Source organism: Schistocerca nitens, chromosome 2 (assembly GCF_023898315.1).
Source record: "Schistocerca nitens isolate TAMUIC-IGC-003100 chromosome 2, iqSchNite1.1, whole genome shotgun sequence".
Taxonomy (NCBI): domain Eukaryota; kingdom Metazoa; phylum Arthropoda; class Insecta; order Orthoptera; family Acrididae; genus Schistocerca; species Schistocerca nitens.
Window position 1 is genome coordinate 522,709,773 of NC_064615.1, and position 18,815 is coordinate 522,728,587.

General features: G+C 42.6%; 1 protein-coding gene across 4 annotated transcripts in view; it reads right to left on the reverse strand.

Annotated features, from left to right (window-relative positions):
• The window catches only part of LOC126236505 (pleckstrin homology-like domain family B member 1), a 1,102,343-nt gene that overhangs the window by 272,177 nt on the left and 811,351 nt on the right, over positions 1-18,815 (reverse strand). For all 4 annotated transcript variants that reach the window (XM_049945868.1, XM_049945867.1, XM_049945865.1 and 1 more), the window contains 7 exons: positions 16,959-17,090; positions 16,617-16,874; positions 15,125-15,584; positions 14,930-15,049; positions 13,913-14,112; positions 4,836-4,935; positions 2,873-3,097 (listed from right to left, as the gene is read on the reverse strand). In XM_049945868.1, the coding sequence (XP_049801825.1) occupies positions 2,873-3,097; positions 4,836-4,935; positions 13,913-14,112; positions 14,930-15,049; positions 15,125-15,584; positions 16,617-16,874; positions 16,959-17,090 (1,495 nt within the window). The remainder of the gene's footprint in view (positions 1-2,872; positions 3,098-4,835; positions 4,936-13,912; positions 14,113-14,929; positions 15,050-15,124; positions 15,585-16,616; positions 16,875-16,958; positions 17,091-18,815) is intronic.

Sequence of the window (18,815 nt, forward strand, 5' to 3'; positions counted from 1 at the left end):
ATTTTGGACAGGTCAGGAAAACTGCTGGTGAATCCTGTGGATGCCTTGAGCAGATGGAGGGAATATTTTGAAGAGTTGCTCAATGTAGGTGAAAAAACAATCAGTAATGTTTCAGATTTCGAGGTAGAATGGGATAGGAATGATGATGGAAATAGGATCACGTTTGAGGAAGTGGAGAAAATGGTCAATAGATTGCAGTGCAATAAAGCAGCTGGGGTGGATGAAATTAAGTCGGAACTCATCAAATACAGTGGAATGTCAGGTCTTAAATGGCTACACAGGATAATTGAAATGGCCTGGGAGTCGGGACGGGTTCCATCAGACTGGACAAAAGCAGTAATCACACCAATCTTCAAACATGGAAACAGAAAAGATTGTAACAACTACAGAGGTATCTCTTTAATCAGTGTTGTGGGTAAAATCTTCTCAGGTATTGTTGAAAGGAAAGTGTGAGTATTGGTTGAGGAGCAATTGGATGAAAATCAGTGTGGGTTTAGGCCTCTTAGAGGTTGTCAGGACCAGATCTTTAGCTTAAGACAAATAATAGAGAAGTGTTATGAGTGGAACAGGGAATTGTATCTATGCTTTATAGATCTAGAAAAGGCATATGACCGGGTTCCTAGGAGGAAGTTATTGTCTGTTCTATGAGATTATGGAATAGGAGGCAAACTTTTGCAAGCAATTAAAGGTCTTTACATGGATAGTCAGGCAGCAGTTAGAGTTGACGGTAAACTGAGTTCATGGTTCAGAGTAGTTTCAGGGGTAAGACAAGGCTGCAACCTGTCTCCACTGTTGTTCATATTATTTATGGATCATATGTTGAAAGCAATTGACTGGGTGGGTGAGATTAAGATATGTGAACACAAAATAAGCAGTCTTGCATATGCGGATGACTTAGTTGTGATGGCAGATTCGATTGAAAGTTTGCAGAGTAATATTTCAGAGCTAGATCAGAAATGTAAGGACTATGGTATGAAGATTAGCATCTCCAAAACGAAAGTAATGTCAGTGGGAAAGAAATATAAACGGATTGAGTGCCAAATAGGAGGAACAAAGTTAGAACAGGTGAACGGTTTCAAGTACTTAGGATGCATATTCTCACAGGATGGCAACATAGTGAAAGAACTGGAAGCAAGGTGTAGCAAGGCTAATGCAGTGAGCACTCAGCTACGATCTACTCTCTTCTGCAAGAAGGAAGTCAGTACCAAGACTAAGTTATCTGTGCACCGTTCAATCTTTCGACCAACTTTGTTGTATGGAAGCGAAAGCTGGGTGGATTCAGGTTACCTTATCAATAAGGTTGAGGTTACAGATATGAAAGTAGCTAGGATGATTGCAGGTATTAGTATATGGGAACAATGGCAGGAGGGTGTCCACAATGAAGAAAACAAAGAAAAACTGGGAATGAATTCTATAGATGTAGCAGTCAGGGCGAACAGGCTTAGATGGTGGGGTCATGTTACACACATGGGAGAAGCAAGGTTACCCAAGAGACTCATGGGTTCAGCAGTAGAGGGTAGGAGGAGTCGGGGCAGACCAAGGAGAAGGTACCTGGATTCGGTTAAGAATGATTTTGAAGTAATAGGTTTAACATCAGAAGAGGCACCAATGTTAGCACTGAATAGGGGATCATGGAGGAATTTTATAAGGGGGGCTATGCTCCAGACTGAACGCTGAAAGGCACAGTCAGTTTTAAATGATGATGATGATGATGATGATGATGACTTTATCACTCTTTTCATTTTGTGTCAGGTGTAATTTGCCAAGCTTTCAGGACAAAGGCTACAAATGGGTAAACATCTCATATTTAAAATGATATCATTGTCATCTGTCATACATTAACAGCTACTGATGATGGGAGCTGAAACCACCTGTCATTGCCAGAGTTACATATGTGACAAAATTGTGTTCATACATGCACACCTTCTTCTTTAATAAGAGAGCTTGCTGCTGGGTCTGGTCTGGGCTCAGAATGATTCAGGGAAAGACTCTTACAATATGTCTGTACAGTGCTACCAGATCTTCATTTATTAAATTTGTTGGCAAAGGATGAGAGTAATCAGTGTCAAAATTTAATAATGTCTCCTGAAAGTCACAGGCTGCTTCCCTAAGTTACTGCAACACACACAAAATAACAAAATACTCCAACACCGGTATGGAAAAAAAAATGAAAGAGATACATAGAGGAAATTCTGTTAGGCTCATTGTCACCACGAACAAGTGTCCTATTTGTGTGTTCCAAACTCAGACTGTTCAAATTAGTAAACAACACAGTAGCAACAATTTACAGACCACACATGTGAATTAGAAATCAATGTGGTAAGGGTAATGTAAAGACCGTAGCTATGAATTTGGTTGGGAGCCTTCCAGTCTCCATGAGTCATGGATTATGTGGTTACAGCCTAATGAGGAATTTATACTGTTGTGTGAATTGTCAATTTTGCTTATGCAAAGCTATGTCAGAGGTGACAATCTTCTGAATTATAAAAAAAACTGCTACTCCCATCAGGGATTATAAGTTGTGGAGGTTCCAGGTTGTTAATCTGACTCTTAACTAGCCAAGTTAGTGTTCATCACAAGCTACACCATAAAACATGGCATACAACACCACCAACTTGATTTCGGGCTGTCGTTTACGCATGAAAAGGCCATGTACGGAAATTTTGTAGTAGTAGTAGTGGTAGTAGTAGTAGTTGTTGTTGTTGTTCCTATCATAATCAGCAGCATCACATCGTCATACTGTACTGGACTTTCTATTTTTACTTTTGACAATAAAATGAATAAGCATTCATCTTCATACAGAATCTTAACACACACACTGTTTTATATAGTTTGTTACATGATACCCTATAAACATGTCAGTAATACGCACTTCATCAAGCAGTCTTAAGTGCTGAAGAAGTTGCTGTTCCAGCTGGTCTCCCTCATCTTGTGCTGCTCGGTCTGCCTCTAGCCGCTGCTGATCAAGCTCCCTCATGCGGCAACGCCTTGCCTCTATACGTGTATAAACTTCCGTCAGTTCTCGCTGCAACTCTTCTCTTCTTGCCAGACAGCTTGCTTCTTCCTCTAAGTGATGGAACTCCATATCTTCAAACATCTTTAAAAATACAACCAAAATAACAGAAAACGCATTGGGACAGTTCTAATAGAATAAAGAAAATAAAAAATAGCACATATTTCAGGAGGAATGAAAGTTTATGACTTTGCATCTAAGTAAAGTAACACTCTCATACAAATAACAAATGTGTTTATCCTGTTTTACAACTGGTAATACTGGTAATTTATATGGCACCAAGCAGCTGGGAGCTTATTTTTATGTCACATACATTTTGCTACCTTAATGCGTTCATATAAATCTGAGAGCAGTTTAATGAGATGTGACTAACTCATCTAAAAACTGGATAATACATGTTGATCAAACATTCTCTCTTTAAAATCATTAATAATTTTTTTTCTTTTCAGCATAAATATTTCTGGTAGAGCTAAGCCAAAGGATCTTAACGATTTGGCTTAAAAAGCTGACTGCCAACTGATAATTTCTTAATAACACATTACTGACAGTATCATTTTGTTTCTGGTATTTCAACTTTACAATTTTTGTTCCTTTTAATGAGAATTCAGGTGACAAATTACTCAACAAGTATCCAAAATAATGCCTAACTCCAGACCAGTCTGACATTTTCAGTGGTCTACCACTGCACTTCCTTGTTTGGTTCTATATTAAAACTGATACAGTTTGGGAATTAAGACACTGGATATGCATTTAAGAAAACTATGGTTCAAATCCACATCCATAAATGTTATAAGCAAATACCAAGATGGTTCCTTTCAAAAGGATACACCTGACTTCTTACCCTGCTCTTCCCTAATCTAAGCTGCCAATCCACTTATAATGACCTTATCATCAATGAGACATTAAACCCCTTATCATACCTCATTTCCATTCCCCAAGGCAATTACCTAACTGCAATTAATGAGTCCTGAAAATGTGGCACTATTGAGAGGGAAGATCATTGTGTTTGGCATATGGCTGTGGCATCGTACTGCCTCTGAAGCAGCAATTTGAGCAGCAGATGGCATCACAGTGACACAACAAATTGTTACAGATCTGTTATTTCAAGGACAGTTCTGAGCCAGACACCCTATAGTGTGCATTCCACTAAACCCAAACCAACAGAAAGCTCATTGGAGGGGTGGAGGTCTGTTGTGTTTTCTGATGACAGCTGGTTCTGCCTCAGTGCTGGTGATGGCCTTGTGTTGGTTAGGAGGAAGCCAGTTGAGGGCCTGCAACCAACCTGTCTGCGTGCTAGACACACTGAACCTACACTTGGAATTATGGTCTGGGGTGCGATTTCATGTGACAGCAGGAGCACTCTCCCTGTTATCCCACACATCCTGCTTCAAATTCGTATGTCAGTCTTGTGATTAAATCTGTTGTGCTGCCATTCATGAACGGAATTTCAGGGGGGGGGGGGGGGGGTGTTTCCAACAGGACAAAGCCTACCCACATACTGCTGTTGAAACCCAACATGCTCTACCGAGTGTCAACATGTTGCCTTGGCATACTAGATTACCAGATCTGGTCGTTACACAGGTTATTAATGTACCAACTTTTCACATTTGTAGTGGCTGATCTCAAATGTATGTTGACTTGTTATTTTGTAATGTTATGTTACCTAGACATGTATTTTCAAAATTTCCTCACTCTACGTTAATTATTTTTTGTATTGTGATTTTTTACCGTATATGTTCAGTACACTCAAACATAATTAAAAGTGTAAAAAAAATTGTTACATTTCACATAAAACAGTGTGACTAATTTTTCTCTACATTACCTTCCTCTCAGAATCGAGGAGATCATGTTGTTGTTTCAATTTCTCCGATAATTCCTTATGGCGCTCAATGTCCGTGCACACAGTAGCTTCATCATTTAACCTGCAACAGAAACAACTTCCTAGCTTGTTTTATTGTCAAGTGCTTAGAGATAAAATCAATTGTATTTATAGATTAAGACATGAATATGAGCACATCCTAACAAAAGAAAATTCTGCAGTAAAATTTCATTATTGATACAATTATGAAGGACTGAAAATCTGAGAAGAGCTTAGTATCATAAATTTATTTATAATACCACTTATGGTGGGAAAATGAAAATTTCATATTTCAAGCCAATATCATTACATACATTCACTGACAAACTTAACAACTTTCTGTTATCGCTGAACTTTACATTCATGGATACCATTCAGCAAATACAGTGGAAAGGTGGGCAAATATCATCTGGGAAATAAGTGTACTCTTATGGAAATATACTCATTAAAAATGACCCCTGATCCTGTCTCCCACGTTTTGCGCTTCTTGAAGTTTTCGTGGCTGATCAAATATTCCATCCTTTTCCAGTTTTTCATCTGGGATATTATTAATTCTTGTTCTAAAATTTCAGCTGACAACCTTTCACCCATTCTGAAAGTGAGTTGCTTGCATGTTTAGTCCACAGTATTGTGTAAAGTGATTGAAGATTTTGCAAGCAATTCACCTTGAGAGTGGCTGAAAGTTTGACAGCCAAAATAGCAGAACAAAAATTAATAATATCCTGTATTCACGACCAAAAATGATGGAAAAAGATGTTATAGTTGCAGAATGACTAGATGATATATAAGCATACACCAAGAGGGTGCTCGGGGCTGTGGCTAAGTGAAGCTGGTGAATCAACAGAAAGCAGATGACAGTGACCATTATTGACAACTTTCTGGTCAATGTTATTATTGACTGTACTAGGGAGAAGTGAAAGTGGTGGCTGAGAGGTGTAGGTTGGTTCTCCAACCTCATGTCCTCCCTTCTTTTAAAATGCCAGTGAGGAGCCTTTGGCATATACCAACTTGATCCACGACACTAAGCAAGCACTGTTGCCACAGGTCATTAGCAAACAGCTGCTGCCCATGTAGCATCATAGGGAGCAACAATTACGGGAGAAAACAGCAGTCATTAACGAGGTTACTGTGGCAACACTGCTTCGCTCGTGTAGCTGCCAGAAGAGTTTTGCAATAGTTTACAAGTTCTGCTCAGCACATGCGGGCTGAAGGCTTCTGGCTTATGATGGAGTTAAATTTTGAAATGCTATTTGGAACTGAATCTTATTTATTGCCATATTAGATGCATTAAACACGATGCCACCTATGTAACTACAGATTCCACTATGTACCGAGCAAGGTGGCGCAGTGGTTAGCACACTGGACTCGCATTCGGGAGGACGACGGTTCAATCCCGTCTCCAGCCATCCTGATTTAGGTTTTCCGTGATTTCCCTAAATCGTTTCAGGCAAATGCCGGGATGGTTCCTGTGAAAGGGCACGGCCGATTTCCTTCCCAATCCTTCCCTAACCCGAGCTTGCGCTCCGTCTCTAATGACCTCGTTGTCGACAGGACGTTAAACACTAACCACCACCACCACTATGTAAGTTACCTTCTTTGTTCTTTCATCTAAACAATGAAGAGTTGTTTTATAGTTCGTATTTGTAGATTTTCTGGCAATCGCTTGAAAATGAATACACAGCCAAACCTGCACAGTAGTGAATTCAAAATAAAGAAATATTTTCATCCAATCAATGACAGCCAAGATTGCAGTAAAGATCAGTGACACACTATTCATAATGGTTCATAACTCACTTGTCTGAAGTTGTTTTCAGGAGTGAGGCGGAAGAGCAACACAGGTAGAGTGTGCACAAAATAACTTGGCCTGCACCTGCAGAAATGGGTCAGTAGAGGTTGGTTGGTTGAGGTTTAAGGGACCAAACAGCAAGGTCACCAGTCCCTTGTTTCAAATATGCGCCATTCCGCTAATGGGACAACTCAGTAAAGTCAGAACAATAAAATGGAAAAAGGGAAAAAACGTAAAAAGGCAGTCATGTTGTCATTGGTAAAAACAAAATGAGGGAAGTTGGCAAGAGAACGAACCCAACACTATGCTGAAGCAGCATAGGCAAAACCACCTGTGACTTAAAAGGTACAACCGCTATAATGTAGAAAGTACGTATGGGAATAGAAAGACTAACCAAGCCTTTAAAAAAAGGTAAAAACAGAGTAAAAGGGGAAGAAAAGAGGAATTCGGTCAGGGAGGTGAATCAGGAATCTCCGAACACTGCTTACAGTGGGAGACACCCAAACACTCACCGCCCCGCCCCAACACCAGAGAGAGATTAAAAACCTTAAAACTGAGAATAAAAACCACTTTTCGGGAGGAAACCGAGAACCAGAGAGAGACCATCCGGGAATCGTCAGCCAACATCAAAGGTAAAGTGTGGGGGAGCCTGTACTTAGCACGCAGAGCCAAAAGAAGGGGGCATTCAACCAAAATGTGGGCTACTGACTGGAAGGCTCCACAACCACATAGTGGGGGTGGCTCATCACGCAAAAGAAAACCATGGGTCAACCGAGTATGGCCAATGCGGAGACGACACAGTGTGGTCGAGTCCTTTCGGGAGATGCGAAAGGAAGAACGCCACAGGCCTGGTGACACCTTGATTGCACAAAGTTTATTAGACAGGGGAGTAGCCTCCCAAGAATTGGCCCATGATTGTGCGACGTGGGATTTGATGTGAAGCCGTAAATCCGCTGCAGGAGGGGCTACAGAAAACGGGGGGTAAGTAACTGCTCCCCCAGCCAAACGATCAGCGAGCTCATTACCCGGGATACCCACATGGCCAGGGACCCAAAGGAAGTCAATAGAACAAGCAGCACGGTGAATATCAGCGAGATGGTCATGGATGGCAGAGACCAAGGGATGGCGCGAAAAACACCGGTCAATAGCAAGAAGGCCACTCATCGAGTCCGTGCATAACAAAACGCGGTTGTGTTGGGACTGTTTAATAAAGGTAAGGGCCTGGGAAATTGCCATCAATTCCGCAGTAAACACCCCACATGTAGGTGGCAGCAGATGACTTTCCGTTCCAACAGAGGACGTGAAAGCATACCCAACACGATCAGCAGATTTAGAGCCATCAGTGTAAAAAACAACATCATCCCGAAACTCCCACAAAATTTGGCGGAAAAAGGAATGGAACACCACCGGGGGGATGGAATCTTTCGGACCGCGGCGGAGATCCATCCGAAGTCGAGGCCGAGGAACTAACCAAGGAGGGGTGGAGGGGAGGGAGCGAGGAAGACAGGACAAAGAAGGAAGCTGAAAATCACGGCAAAGAGACGCAAGGCGCAGCCCAACCGGTAAACCCGCCTGAGGGCGGGAGTCGGGTGGGCGACGTCCATGGTCTGGGAACAGGATAGAATAGGAAGGATGAAAGGGAGAGGAACAGATAGTGAGTGCATAAGACACCAGAAGCTGGGACCGCCGAAAATAAAGGGGGGGGGGGGGATCCCAGTTTCAACCAGGAGACTATCAACAGGGCTAGTAGGGAAGGCACCGGTGGCTAAACGGATACCACGATGGTGGACTGGATCCAGCACGTGCAGTGTGGAAGGAGCAGCTGAACCATAAACTTGACAACCATAGTCCAAGCGAGACAGAACTAGAGCACGATAAAGACGGAGGAGGAGGGAACGGTCCGCACCCCAAGACGAGTGGGCAAGGAAGCGAAGGACATTGAGTTTACGGAAACATCCTACCTTCAGGAGTCTGATATGAGGCAGCCAAGTGAGCTTGTTGTCGAAAAGAAGACCCAGGAAACGAAACTTTGGGACCACAGGCAATCATTGTGCAGCAAGATAGAGCTCTGGATCAGGGTGGATCGTAGTACGGCGACAGAAGTGGACCACTCGCGATTTTAAAATAGAGAACTGAAACCCGTGTGAGAGGGTCCATGCAGAGGCACGCCGTATAGCTACCTGGAGCTGCCGCTCTGCAGATGCCATCGAGGAGGAACTAACCCAAATGCAGAAATCATCCACATACAGGGCAGGGGCGACCAAGGGACCGACAAAGTCCATCGATAGCAATGAGGCAAAGAAGGACACTCAAGACAGAACCCTGTGGGATGCCTGTCTCCTGGGTCCGCGGAGAACTAAAAGCAGTACCAACTCGAACTCTGAATGACCGATGGATCAGGAACTGGCAGATAAAAATCGGGAGTGGGCCCCGAAGACCCCACTGATGGAGGGTAAGTAAGATGTGATGGCGCCAGGCCGTGTCATAGGCCTTGCGAAGGTCAAAAAACACCGCAACCAAATGGCGGCGCTGGGAAAAAGCCTGCCGAACTGCGGATTCCAAGTGAAGTAAATGATCGATTGAAGACCGTCCCTCTCGAAAGCCACACTGGTAAGGCGACAATAGATCCCAAGATTCGAGGACCCAATTGAGCCGACGGGCTACCATCCGTTCAAGTAACTTACAAACAACATTGGTCAAACTAATTGGCCAATAGCTGTCAACAGATAGGGGGTTCTTACCAGGCTTAAGGACAGGAACTACAATGCTATCCCTCCACTGAGAAGGGAAGTCACCCTGGAGCCAGATACGGTTAAACACCCGAAGAAGATGTTGCCGTTGTGGAGCACTGAGACGTTGAAGCAGTTGGTTATGAATGGAATCTGGGCCAGGGGCCGTATCATGAGAAGAAGATAGAGCAGAAAGAAATTCCCATTCAGTAAAAGGTTCGTTGTAAGATTCTGACTCACAAGGGGTGAAACATAAGGTGGAAGCTTCAGCCAGCTGGTTTTGATGAAGGAAAGCAGCTGGATAGGAGGCTGACGCTGACGCCACTGCAAAATGGGTCGCAAGATGTTCTGCAAGAACTAATGGGTCCGTACAAATGCCATCTGGGAGGTGAAGTCCTGGTAGGGTGGACTGCCGATGGCAACCTTGGAGAGAACGAAGTGTAGCCCATACCCATGACAGAGGGACACTAGAACCAAGGGAAGAAACGAATCGTTCCCAACATATCCGCTTACCCTGTTTGATTAAATAACGGGCTTTAGCACGGAGGCGTTTAAAGGTAGTAAGGCTGGCTATGGATGGGTGCCTCTTAAAGTGTTGCAAAGCTCGACAGCGATCACGGATGGCAATGGCAATGGCCGTACTCCACCACGGGACTTGCCGGCGACGAAATGGTCCAGATGAGCGCAGGACAGCAAGGTTAGCAGCGCGAACAATCGCGTCAGACACGTCACGTACGACGTCATCGATACAACCCGACAAAGAGGGAGAAAACTTGACCTGTGCTGTGTATAGAGGCCAATCGGCGCGGTGGAAAGACCAACGAGGTAACCTGTCCATCGGGGAGTGGGAAGGGAGCATGATAATCAACGGGAAATGGTCACTATCACAAAGGTCGTCGTGTGGCGACCAGTGTAATGAAGGGAGGAGAGAGGGAGAAGAAAGAGAAAGATCAATGGCAGAAAAGGTACCATGACCGGCACTGAAATGAGTAGGGGAGCCATCATTAAGAAGGCACAGGTCGTGGTCTGCAATAAATTGGTCTATAAGAAGACCTCATCTAGATGGAAAGGCACTGCCCCACAAAGGATGATGAGCATTAAAATCCCCAAGGAGGAGGAAGGGAGGAGGAAGTTGCTGAAGAAGGGTGGTTAAGGCAGCAGGTGTAAGAGTCCTGTCAGGAGGGAGATAAAGATTGCAAACTGTGACTGCAGAGTCTAAGTGGACCCTAACAGCAACCGCTTCCAATGTAGTTTGGAGAGGAATCCACGTGCTAGCAATGTCTGTATGGACCAATGTACAAACGCCACCAGAAGCCCGCAAGGGTCCGACCCGATTTCGACAGAAAACACGGAACCCACAGAGGGTCGGAGAGTGAGCATCAGTAAAATGAGATTCCTGGAGAACCACACAAGCTGCAGAGTAGGACGAAAGAAGGGATTTCAATTCCGGAAGGTGACGATAGTATCCATTACAATTCCATTGGAGAACCACAGAACGATGGTTTAAATGAGGGCTGAACATGCTAAATCCAGTCATACCGCCGGGTCCCCACCCGTCACCGACAAGGAGGGGACGACATCCATGAACGACAGGTCAGAATCTGGTTGTGAAGTCAGGGAAGGGACCTCCGGTGACACCAGAGGCTCTTTGTCCCGGGACTTATGTTTCTTCTTCTTTTCAGGCTGAGATCGAGGAGGGCTGTGTGGCATAAAGGAGCCAGCTGCAGCAAGATCAGGAACAGAAAGAGACCGGGCGACCTGGGGGCCGACAGACCGCGGCTCTCGTGGTCGCCGCGCGGCAGCAGACCTTTGACCTGGAAGGTGCTGGGAAGGGGCATCCAGGGAGAGGTGCCCTTGACCGGCAGACGCCGAAGGAGTGGGACACTTCTCCGGCTGGGAGGGGGAGCAGCGCCCATAGGAGAAGGTGTGGGGAGGGGGGGAGGAGAGGGGTCCGGGATGGGGGTAAGGAAGGGGGAGGAAGGGGTGAAGATTTAACCAAGGCGTAACTAGATGTCATGGACACAGGGTGCAGTCGTGCATATTTCGTACGGGCCTCTGTGTAGGTTAAACGATCGAGGGACTTATACTCCTGTATCTTTTTTTCTTTCTTATATACTGGGCAATCTGGTGAATGTGGAGAATGACTACCATGACAATTTACACATATAGGAGGGGGAACACAGGGACTCCCCTCATGGAGTGGACGTCCACAGTCACCACAGAGAGGGTCCTGGGAACAGCAAGAAGACATGTGGCTAAAACGCAAGCACTTAAAACACCTCATAGGAGGTGGGATGTACGGCTTCACATCACAGTGATAGACCATAATCTTAACTTTCTCAGGGAGGGTATCCCCTTCAAAGGCCAGGATAAAGGCACCAGTATCTATACGATTATCTTTAGGACCCTTCTGAACACGCCGAACAAAGTGAACACCCCGCCGTCCGAGATTGTCCTGAAGTTCCTCATCAGTTTGAAGGATGAGGTCCCTGTGAAAAATCACACCTTGTACCATATTTAGAGACTGGTGAGGGGTAATGGACACAGGAATTGTGCCAAGATGGGTACAGGCACAAAGGGCCGCAGATTGGGCAGCTGAAGCAGTTTTTATCAGCAACGAACCCGACCGCATCTTGCTCAGGGAGTCCACTTCGCCAAACTTGTCTTCAATGTGTTCCACAAAGAATAAAGGTTTAACACTGGTGAAAGTATCTCCATCAGTCCTGGTGCAAACTTGATAACGGGGGAAAGGTTTTGCCCCCAGACGATGGGCCTGACCCTCTTCCCAGGGGGTAGCCATGGAAGGGAAGGCCGAAGGAGCAAGAGAAGCAGCACTTGAGGAATCAGTTCCATACAGAGAGACGGCCGCAGAAGAACGGCCAGAGTTTTGGACCCATATGCGTTTCATCTGCATAGCGTCTGCCCTGATACCACCCACTCCGATCAGGGGCTCTCCTCACGGGTGCCACCCAGCCACGGCAAGGGCCGTCTGGCACGGGGGCCATTGCCGGGAGTTCCGATGCTCCAGGATGACGAGCAACCACTCCAAGGCATGCATGAGGAGGTCACAGCTCAGGTATCAAAAGTGTGATCCCTGTGTGTTCAGTGGGCTCAACCAAAAGGGTACATAGCGACCCCACCACACGGGCTGGCTACCGTGCTGGCTATGCACCCTAGCATCAGACAACGACGTGAAAGAAAAGGTGTAATGTACTAGGAGGGTGCACGTCGGAGACACTAGGTAAGGTGCTCTTCCCCAAATGGCTCACACTACGGAGGAGAAATTTTGTAATGGAGGTCAAACCCCAGAGGGGGACCAAGGAATGCCAAAAGGAGGAGATGATTACGCAACAAAGCCGGAGTGTAAAACCAACAGAACCAGGAGGATAGCGGGGGCCAACATAAGCAAGGACACCAATAGAGGGAGAGGAGAGGGCGAGGGGAAAGGAGCATGGAGGGGAAAGGAGGGGAAGGGAAAGGAAATGCAGCCCGGGAGAGAAAGAAGGCTGCAATGACTCGGGGCCCCGTGCTCGCCACGCACGTATCCACAAAAGAGTTGTGGACCCCCTGGGGGGGGGGGGGGGGGGGTCAGTAGAGGGGACATCAGTAGATGGGGGAGGGGACCTTTGCGAAGAGCCACAGTGCAATAGGGGAGGTGCAGTACAACAGCTGCAACCTACACATGAACATGTATTTCGCATAACTTGTAAGTTGTTGCCATTGAGTCTGCAAACAATCATATTAACAGATTATGTCAGAATGACTAATAATGTGACAACTACAGGCGTTTCTTGGAGCACTATCAGGATACTGTAGGTCTCATGCTGTCTTCAGAATACTGCTTAACTCCTTGGTACACTTGATTGGGAAAGAAGCACATTTCTTGATACTGAGCAATCACAAAATTTGGAGAATAGATTTTCTTTATGAAAAATTTAGGTATATTTTAAAGTGACAAAATGCAAGGTTCTTAACCATTCCTTCCCACTGTGGTTTGCAGGAGAATGTCATTAGTACCGTATCTTCATATTTATTACACTGAAGAAGGTTTTATATGAATGCACCTACTGATGTAGAATTTATCTCTAGTATGTAACATATGCAAGTATTATCCAGAGAAAGTACACATTAGTAAAGTGTTATGGTACATTAACATTTGGAACAAGGAAAAATAAAAGTAACCCCCCCCACACACACACACACACACACACTTGAGTTAGAAATATGAAGTAACAATCAATATTTATTTCAACTTTGTTTAGTAAGAACATCTGAAAATAATAGGATGAAAATGGGAATGTGCAGCAGATAAAAAGAAATGTCACAACGGGAGTGAATAAAAACTGAAAAGCTAAAGACCTACAGCCTGTTAAGAATATGTAATTTTTTCTGATATAAAAATTATGAGAGAAGAATTGATTATAGGGATGGTTGCACTTAATATTTAGATATCATCTCCAGCAAAAGTGGAAAAAACTTACAACCACAATAAATTAAAGAAAATTTTGGAAGATTCCTTGTCTTACCTTCGAACTTCTCTGTCTATTTCATCAAGCCTTCTCTGGCACTCAGCTTGCCTCTTTAATTCTTCTTCTTGAGTTCTCTCCATAATATGGTCTAGCTCCACCATCCGTGATTCCACTGCTACCAGTCGGTCTTCCTCCTGTAACAGCTTCTCAGTTTGTGACTGCTGCTCTCCATCAAGAAGGGCTCGCTCAAGTTCCAGCTGCAAGGAAAAGACCCATCTTCAGTGTGATGTAAATGACAGATTTTATTGAAAGATAAACTAATAGAATTGGGTAACGTAAAATGTAAAATTGTGGTATTTTCAGAGTGGATATATTATCGTCAGTGAAACTGTCTGTTATTTACCTCTTTCACCTTAGCAGCCTTATTGCACTACGAATTAAATTGATTTTTACATGTTTGTTCTCGATATTCCTTAGATGGAAAAAATGACTGTAATTCATACCTACGGATTATTGCACCATTCCTTGCTACAACAATTCCAAATTTAAGAACTATGGTCTTGAATTGTAAATGATGTTAAGAAGTCTTCCACTTATAAGATCATCATTTGTCATATGATGTTGACCAATAAGCCAAAAAATTAATTAAGAACCTAATTAAAAATCAGTTGAATAGTTACAGTTTTTTATTCTAGATACTGTGAATTATCTAACATAGCAAAAATGAAAAAAAAAATGCTTTTACACATTGAAATTTTTCCTAATCTCAAAAGACTGCAGAGTCCAACTGTAAAATCTGAACAGTAAATGTTTACTACTGACTTACTTTTGAAAAGTAATGCTTCACGCAAGAAATATATGTTGTCACACATTAAATAACAAAAACCAGCTTCACATTAGCCACGCAGTATGTATTCACAGTTGCAATAATGAAGATACTTTTGATAAAAATGTAAATAAAACTATCACACAAACTGAAAGTTTGTTTATGTTACTTTCTACAACTGTTATCACTCTATTAAGTGGTAAAGTCAACAGCTAAATATAAAGTCACTAAAACCAATTATTCAGTACCTCTCTCAGAAGTTCCTCTTCTTGCTGTTCAATTTCTGTTATTTTTCGTTTTATACCAGACATGCTTGCTAGAAGCTTGCTTCTTTCCTTCCGAAGTGCATCTCCTTCATCTTTTGTTGTCTGAAATGAATGAATTTCTCAGTAGTTAGAATTCACAATGAAAATAAAAAAAACTTCACAATAAGATATACTCACTCTTCTTTGCTGCTGAATTTGAGATTCTTTTTCTGTCCTGTCAGCTTCATTGTTTCTCTGATTGAACTGTGTAAATGCATGGCCTGAACTTCTGTCAGTTCTTGGTATATCAGTCTTATTATCTAAACTCATATTTTTCTCCATCTCACTTACATTGTCCCTAGCTTCTCCATTTTGGTTTGAAAAGCTGGGCTGTTCTTTATGTACAGGCATATCTACAGAATCAGCTGGTGATGAATCGGAGCAACCATTTTCAAGAGGAAGAATAAATTTGTCCCTCTCAAATGGTTTCTGGCCTTCCCCAATATTGCTAGAAGTTATTTTACTATTTGCTTCTGCTTGGTTTGCAGTTTGAGGTGCAGTGCCATTTTGGTAGTTCTGTATTTGAGATAGTGAATTTACAAAATCATAGTCATTGGACAATGCTAACCGATTTTCTGCTGTATCTTCCATTTCTCGACTGAAAGAAATCAAAAAAACTATCTCAAACAGAAAATTAAAATGCAGAAATACTCAATTTAATATATGAAGTGATTTGCTGACATGACTGAATAAAATCAACTTCTGTCTTTATTTACATCAAAATTCCAAAACAGAAAAATATCCTACAATTTCAAGGTACATTGCAAGAAAGGCACATGAATGAAAGTCATTAATATGTATGAATACACAAGAAAAATTATTTTGTAATTCAGAAAAAGGAAGGAGTAAAATATCATGTATGAAAGCTTTTGACATGCTGACATCATACATTAATAACTTACCACCTAATGTTAATAGAAGCAGTGAGCCATTAATTAAACTTGTGTACTTAAGTATGTGGGTTTCATAATAAATCATGTTGACAGAGAGTAAAAAAAAAAAAAAGTTATAGCAGACAAAAATAAGATGAACAAAAATATCTGGATGGTATACAGATACTGTATTATGGAAGGTAGCCTACAGTACCTAACATTTAGAAACATAAAGAGACTGAGAACATGAAAAATTGGAGATGCCATGGAACTGAAATACTTATAAAGATGTTAGGAAAGAAATGGGAACAAAAAAAATTGGGAATCAAGTACCTACTGTTAATATTAACTACTAAAGCATTAAGGGAAATAATAAAGTGAAGAACATAATGGATTGATGGAGTGTCAATTTGTTGACTCTTTTCTGATTACTGTTTGGTGAGAACTGGTTATACTACATTCTCATGATCTATATTCCCTAATACTGCTATTTGTGAATCCATAATGTCATGAAGAAATTTTGTTGCTAATTATCAGTCCAACAAGACTAATAGAAGGTTACCAGAAATTAGCCTTTAAAAGATGACAGAATATCTTAATCTCTCACAGATCCAGTTCTCAGTGTATTTCTACTAATGTTATACTCAGTTCATAAACATTTGTATGTACTAAATCAAAATTACAGTGCTCAGTTAATACAAAGTAAGATGTATGCTTAGTAATAGCAGTAAGAATGCAGATATGAGATATTGTCATACCTTATATTGTGATCTTTAGTTGTAGCAATGGTTTTTATCCTCGTTCGAGGGCTCTGAGGATATACAACAGACCCAGGTGAAGGAATAACCACATTTTCATATGGGCTAAAGGTATTTCCATTGGCTGGAGTAGTCCTCTTATTAGGCATACAGCTCGTAACAGGTGTGCTGGTTGATGTACACATTTGTGGATCATTGGCAACATAATTAGGATTTGAATTATTGTACGGTGAGGAAGGGCTGTTCACAGATGAGAATCTGCAAAAGTTTTTTTCAGCTACATGACAATTCTTTAAAAGTTATGGTAGTGCAATAGTATTTTTCAGAAATGGACTTTCATACCCAGTTATGATATTGTTTGTGACATCAAATGTAAATACATCTGGTCCATAATCATCGGGCATCATTCCATTTGGTGGATTTCCGGGAGATGTCAGTCTCTTGTCTCTTGGCAAAGAACCATTTGTTTTTATTCTGTGTTGTGTAAGAATATTGTCAATGAATTTATATAGCAATATTATAATAAAAAATTATATCAACTCATTTTTAGCATTATAAATTTTTAATGGTTTTTATCATAAAATGCACAACTTTGTCAACAGTTCTGCACACTGGGTGCATGCTCCTTCACATTAAAACAAATAATTGTTTCAAAGATCAGTTTCTTATAGGTGTGTTTCTTTCTTCAGTGAATAGTTATCAGTGAACAACATAGAAGTATTCTCTTATTTCCTGTCTGTCTGATTCTCTGTATGATAACTGGTAATATATGGATCTTGGGATTAAGTCCAGTCACCTATAATGTACACTGATCAGCCAGAACACTATGACCACCAACCTACTATCGATATAAACCTCTACAGGTGATAGCAGCATCACCTGGCAAGTCAGACACATGCTGAGTGCATGTAGTATCAGTGAGCATGCTGTCTTTGTGTAGAATGCAGAAGGCTCTCAATCTAATCTGAGTTTGACCAAGGCCAGGTTGTGATGTCCTGGATGCTTGGCATGAGCATTTCAGAACCTGCAAGATTCATCAGGTGTTTGAGGAGTGCCTTCAACATGTGATGAAACCAAGGTGAAAGCACATCCAGATATTATGAAGTTGAGCAGCCACCCCTCATTACAGATGTTGGGCACTGTAGGCTGGGCAGACTGGTAAAACAGGACAGGCAGCAAACTATGGTGGAACTAACATCGGGCTTTAGTGCTGGGCAGAGTACAAGTGCGTCTGAACACATGGTGCACTGAACACTCCAAATGATGGCCTCCACAGCCGATGACCCATGCATGTGCCAATGTTGACATCACAACAATGGCAACTACAGCTGAAATGTGCACGTGATCATCAGTATGGGACATTGGTGTAGTGGCAGAGTGTTACATGGTCTGATGAATTCTGATACCTCCTTCATCATGACGATGGGAGGGCAGGAATCCTTCGTCTTCCAAGGGAACAGCTTCTTGACACCTGTACTGCAGGACAGAGAGAAGCTGGGGATGGCTCCATTATGCTCTGGAGAACGTTCACGTGGGCATCCACGGGTCTAGTGGAGCTTGTGCAAGGTACCATGACAGACAAAGGATACTGTACCACTGTTTGTCTACACCCCTTCATGACGATCATTTTTCGACAGAAGTAGCATTTTTCAATGAGATAATACACCATGTCACAAGGCCAGGAGTGTGTTGGAGTGATTCAGTAATGAGTTACAATTAAAATGCTGGCTCCCCAACTCACCATATCTGAACCCAATCAAACACATCTGGTAAGTGATTGAATGCAACATTAGAGCATCCCCCCCCCCTCCCCCCACCCTGACCCCCCCCCCCAGAATTTATGGGAATTAGGTGACTTCTATGTGCAGATGTGGTGCCAACTCCCTCCAACAACATACCAAGGTCTCCTTGCTTCCATGCCATAAAGCCTGCCACTGTTATCCTTGCCAGAGGTGGGCACACCTGCTATTTGGCCATAATGTTCTGGCAGCTCATTGTAAAACATTTGTGAAACAAAAATCGTTCAAAACAACTTTTTCCCTTCATTTGTGTGTATTTCCTTCTGAGAAATGAATGACATTTATCGACAATTTGCACTGTAAGGTAATTTCGTAAAGAGATGAGTTCTATATGAAAGTTTAAAACAGGAAAGCAAATAGTACCAACTTAATCTTTCCAAAAATTGCTGGCAAGTCTTCC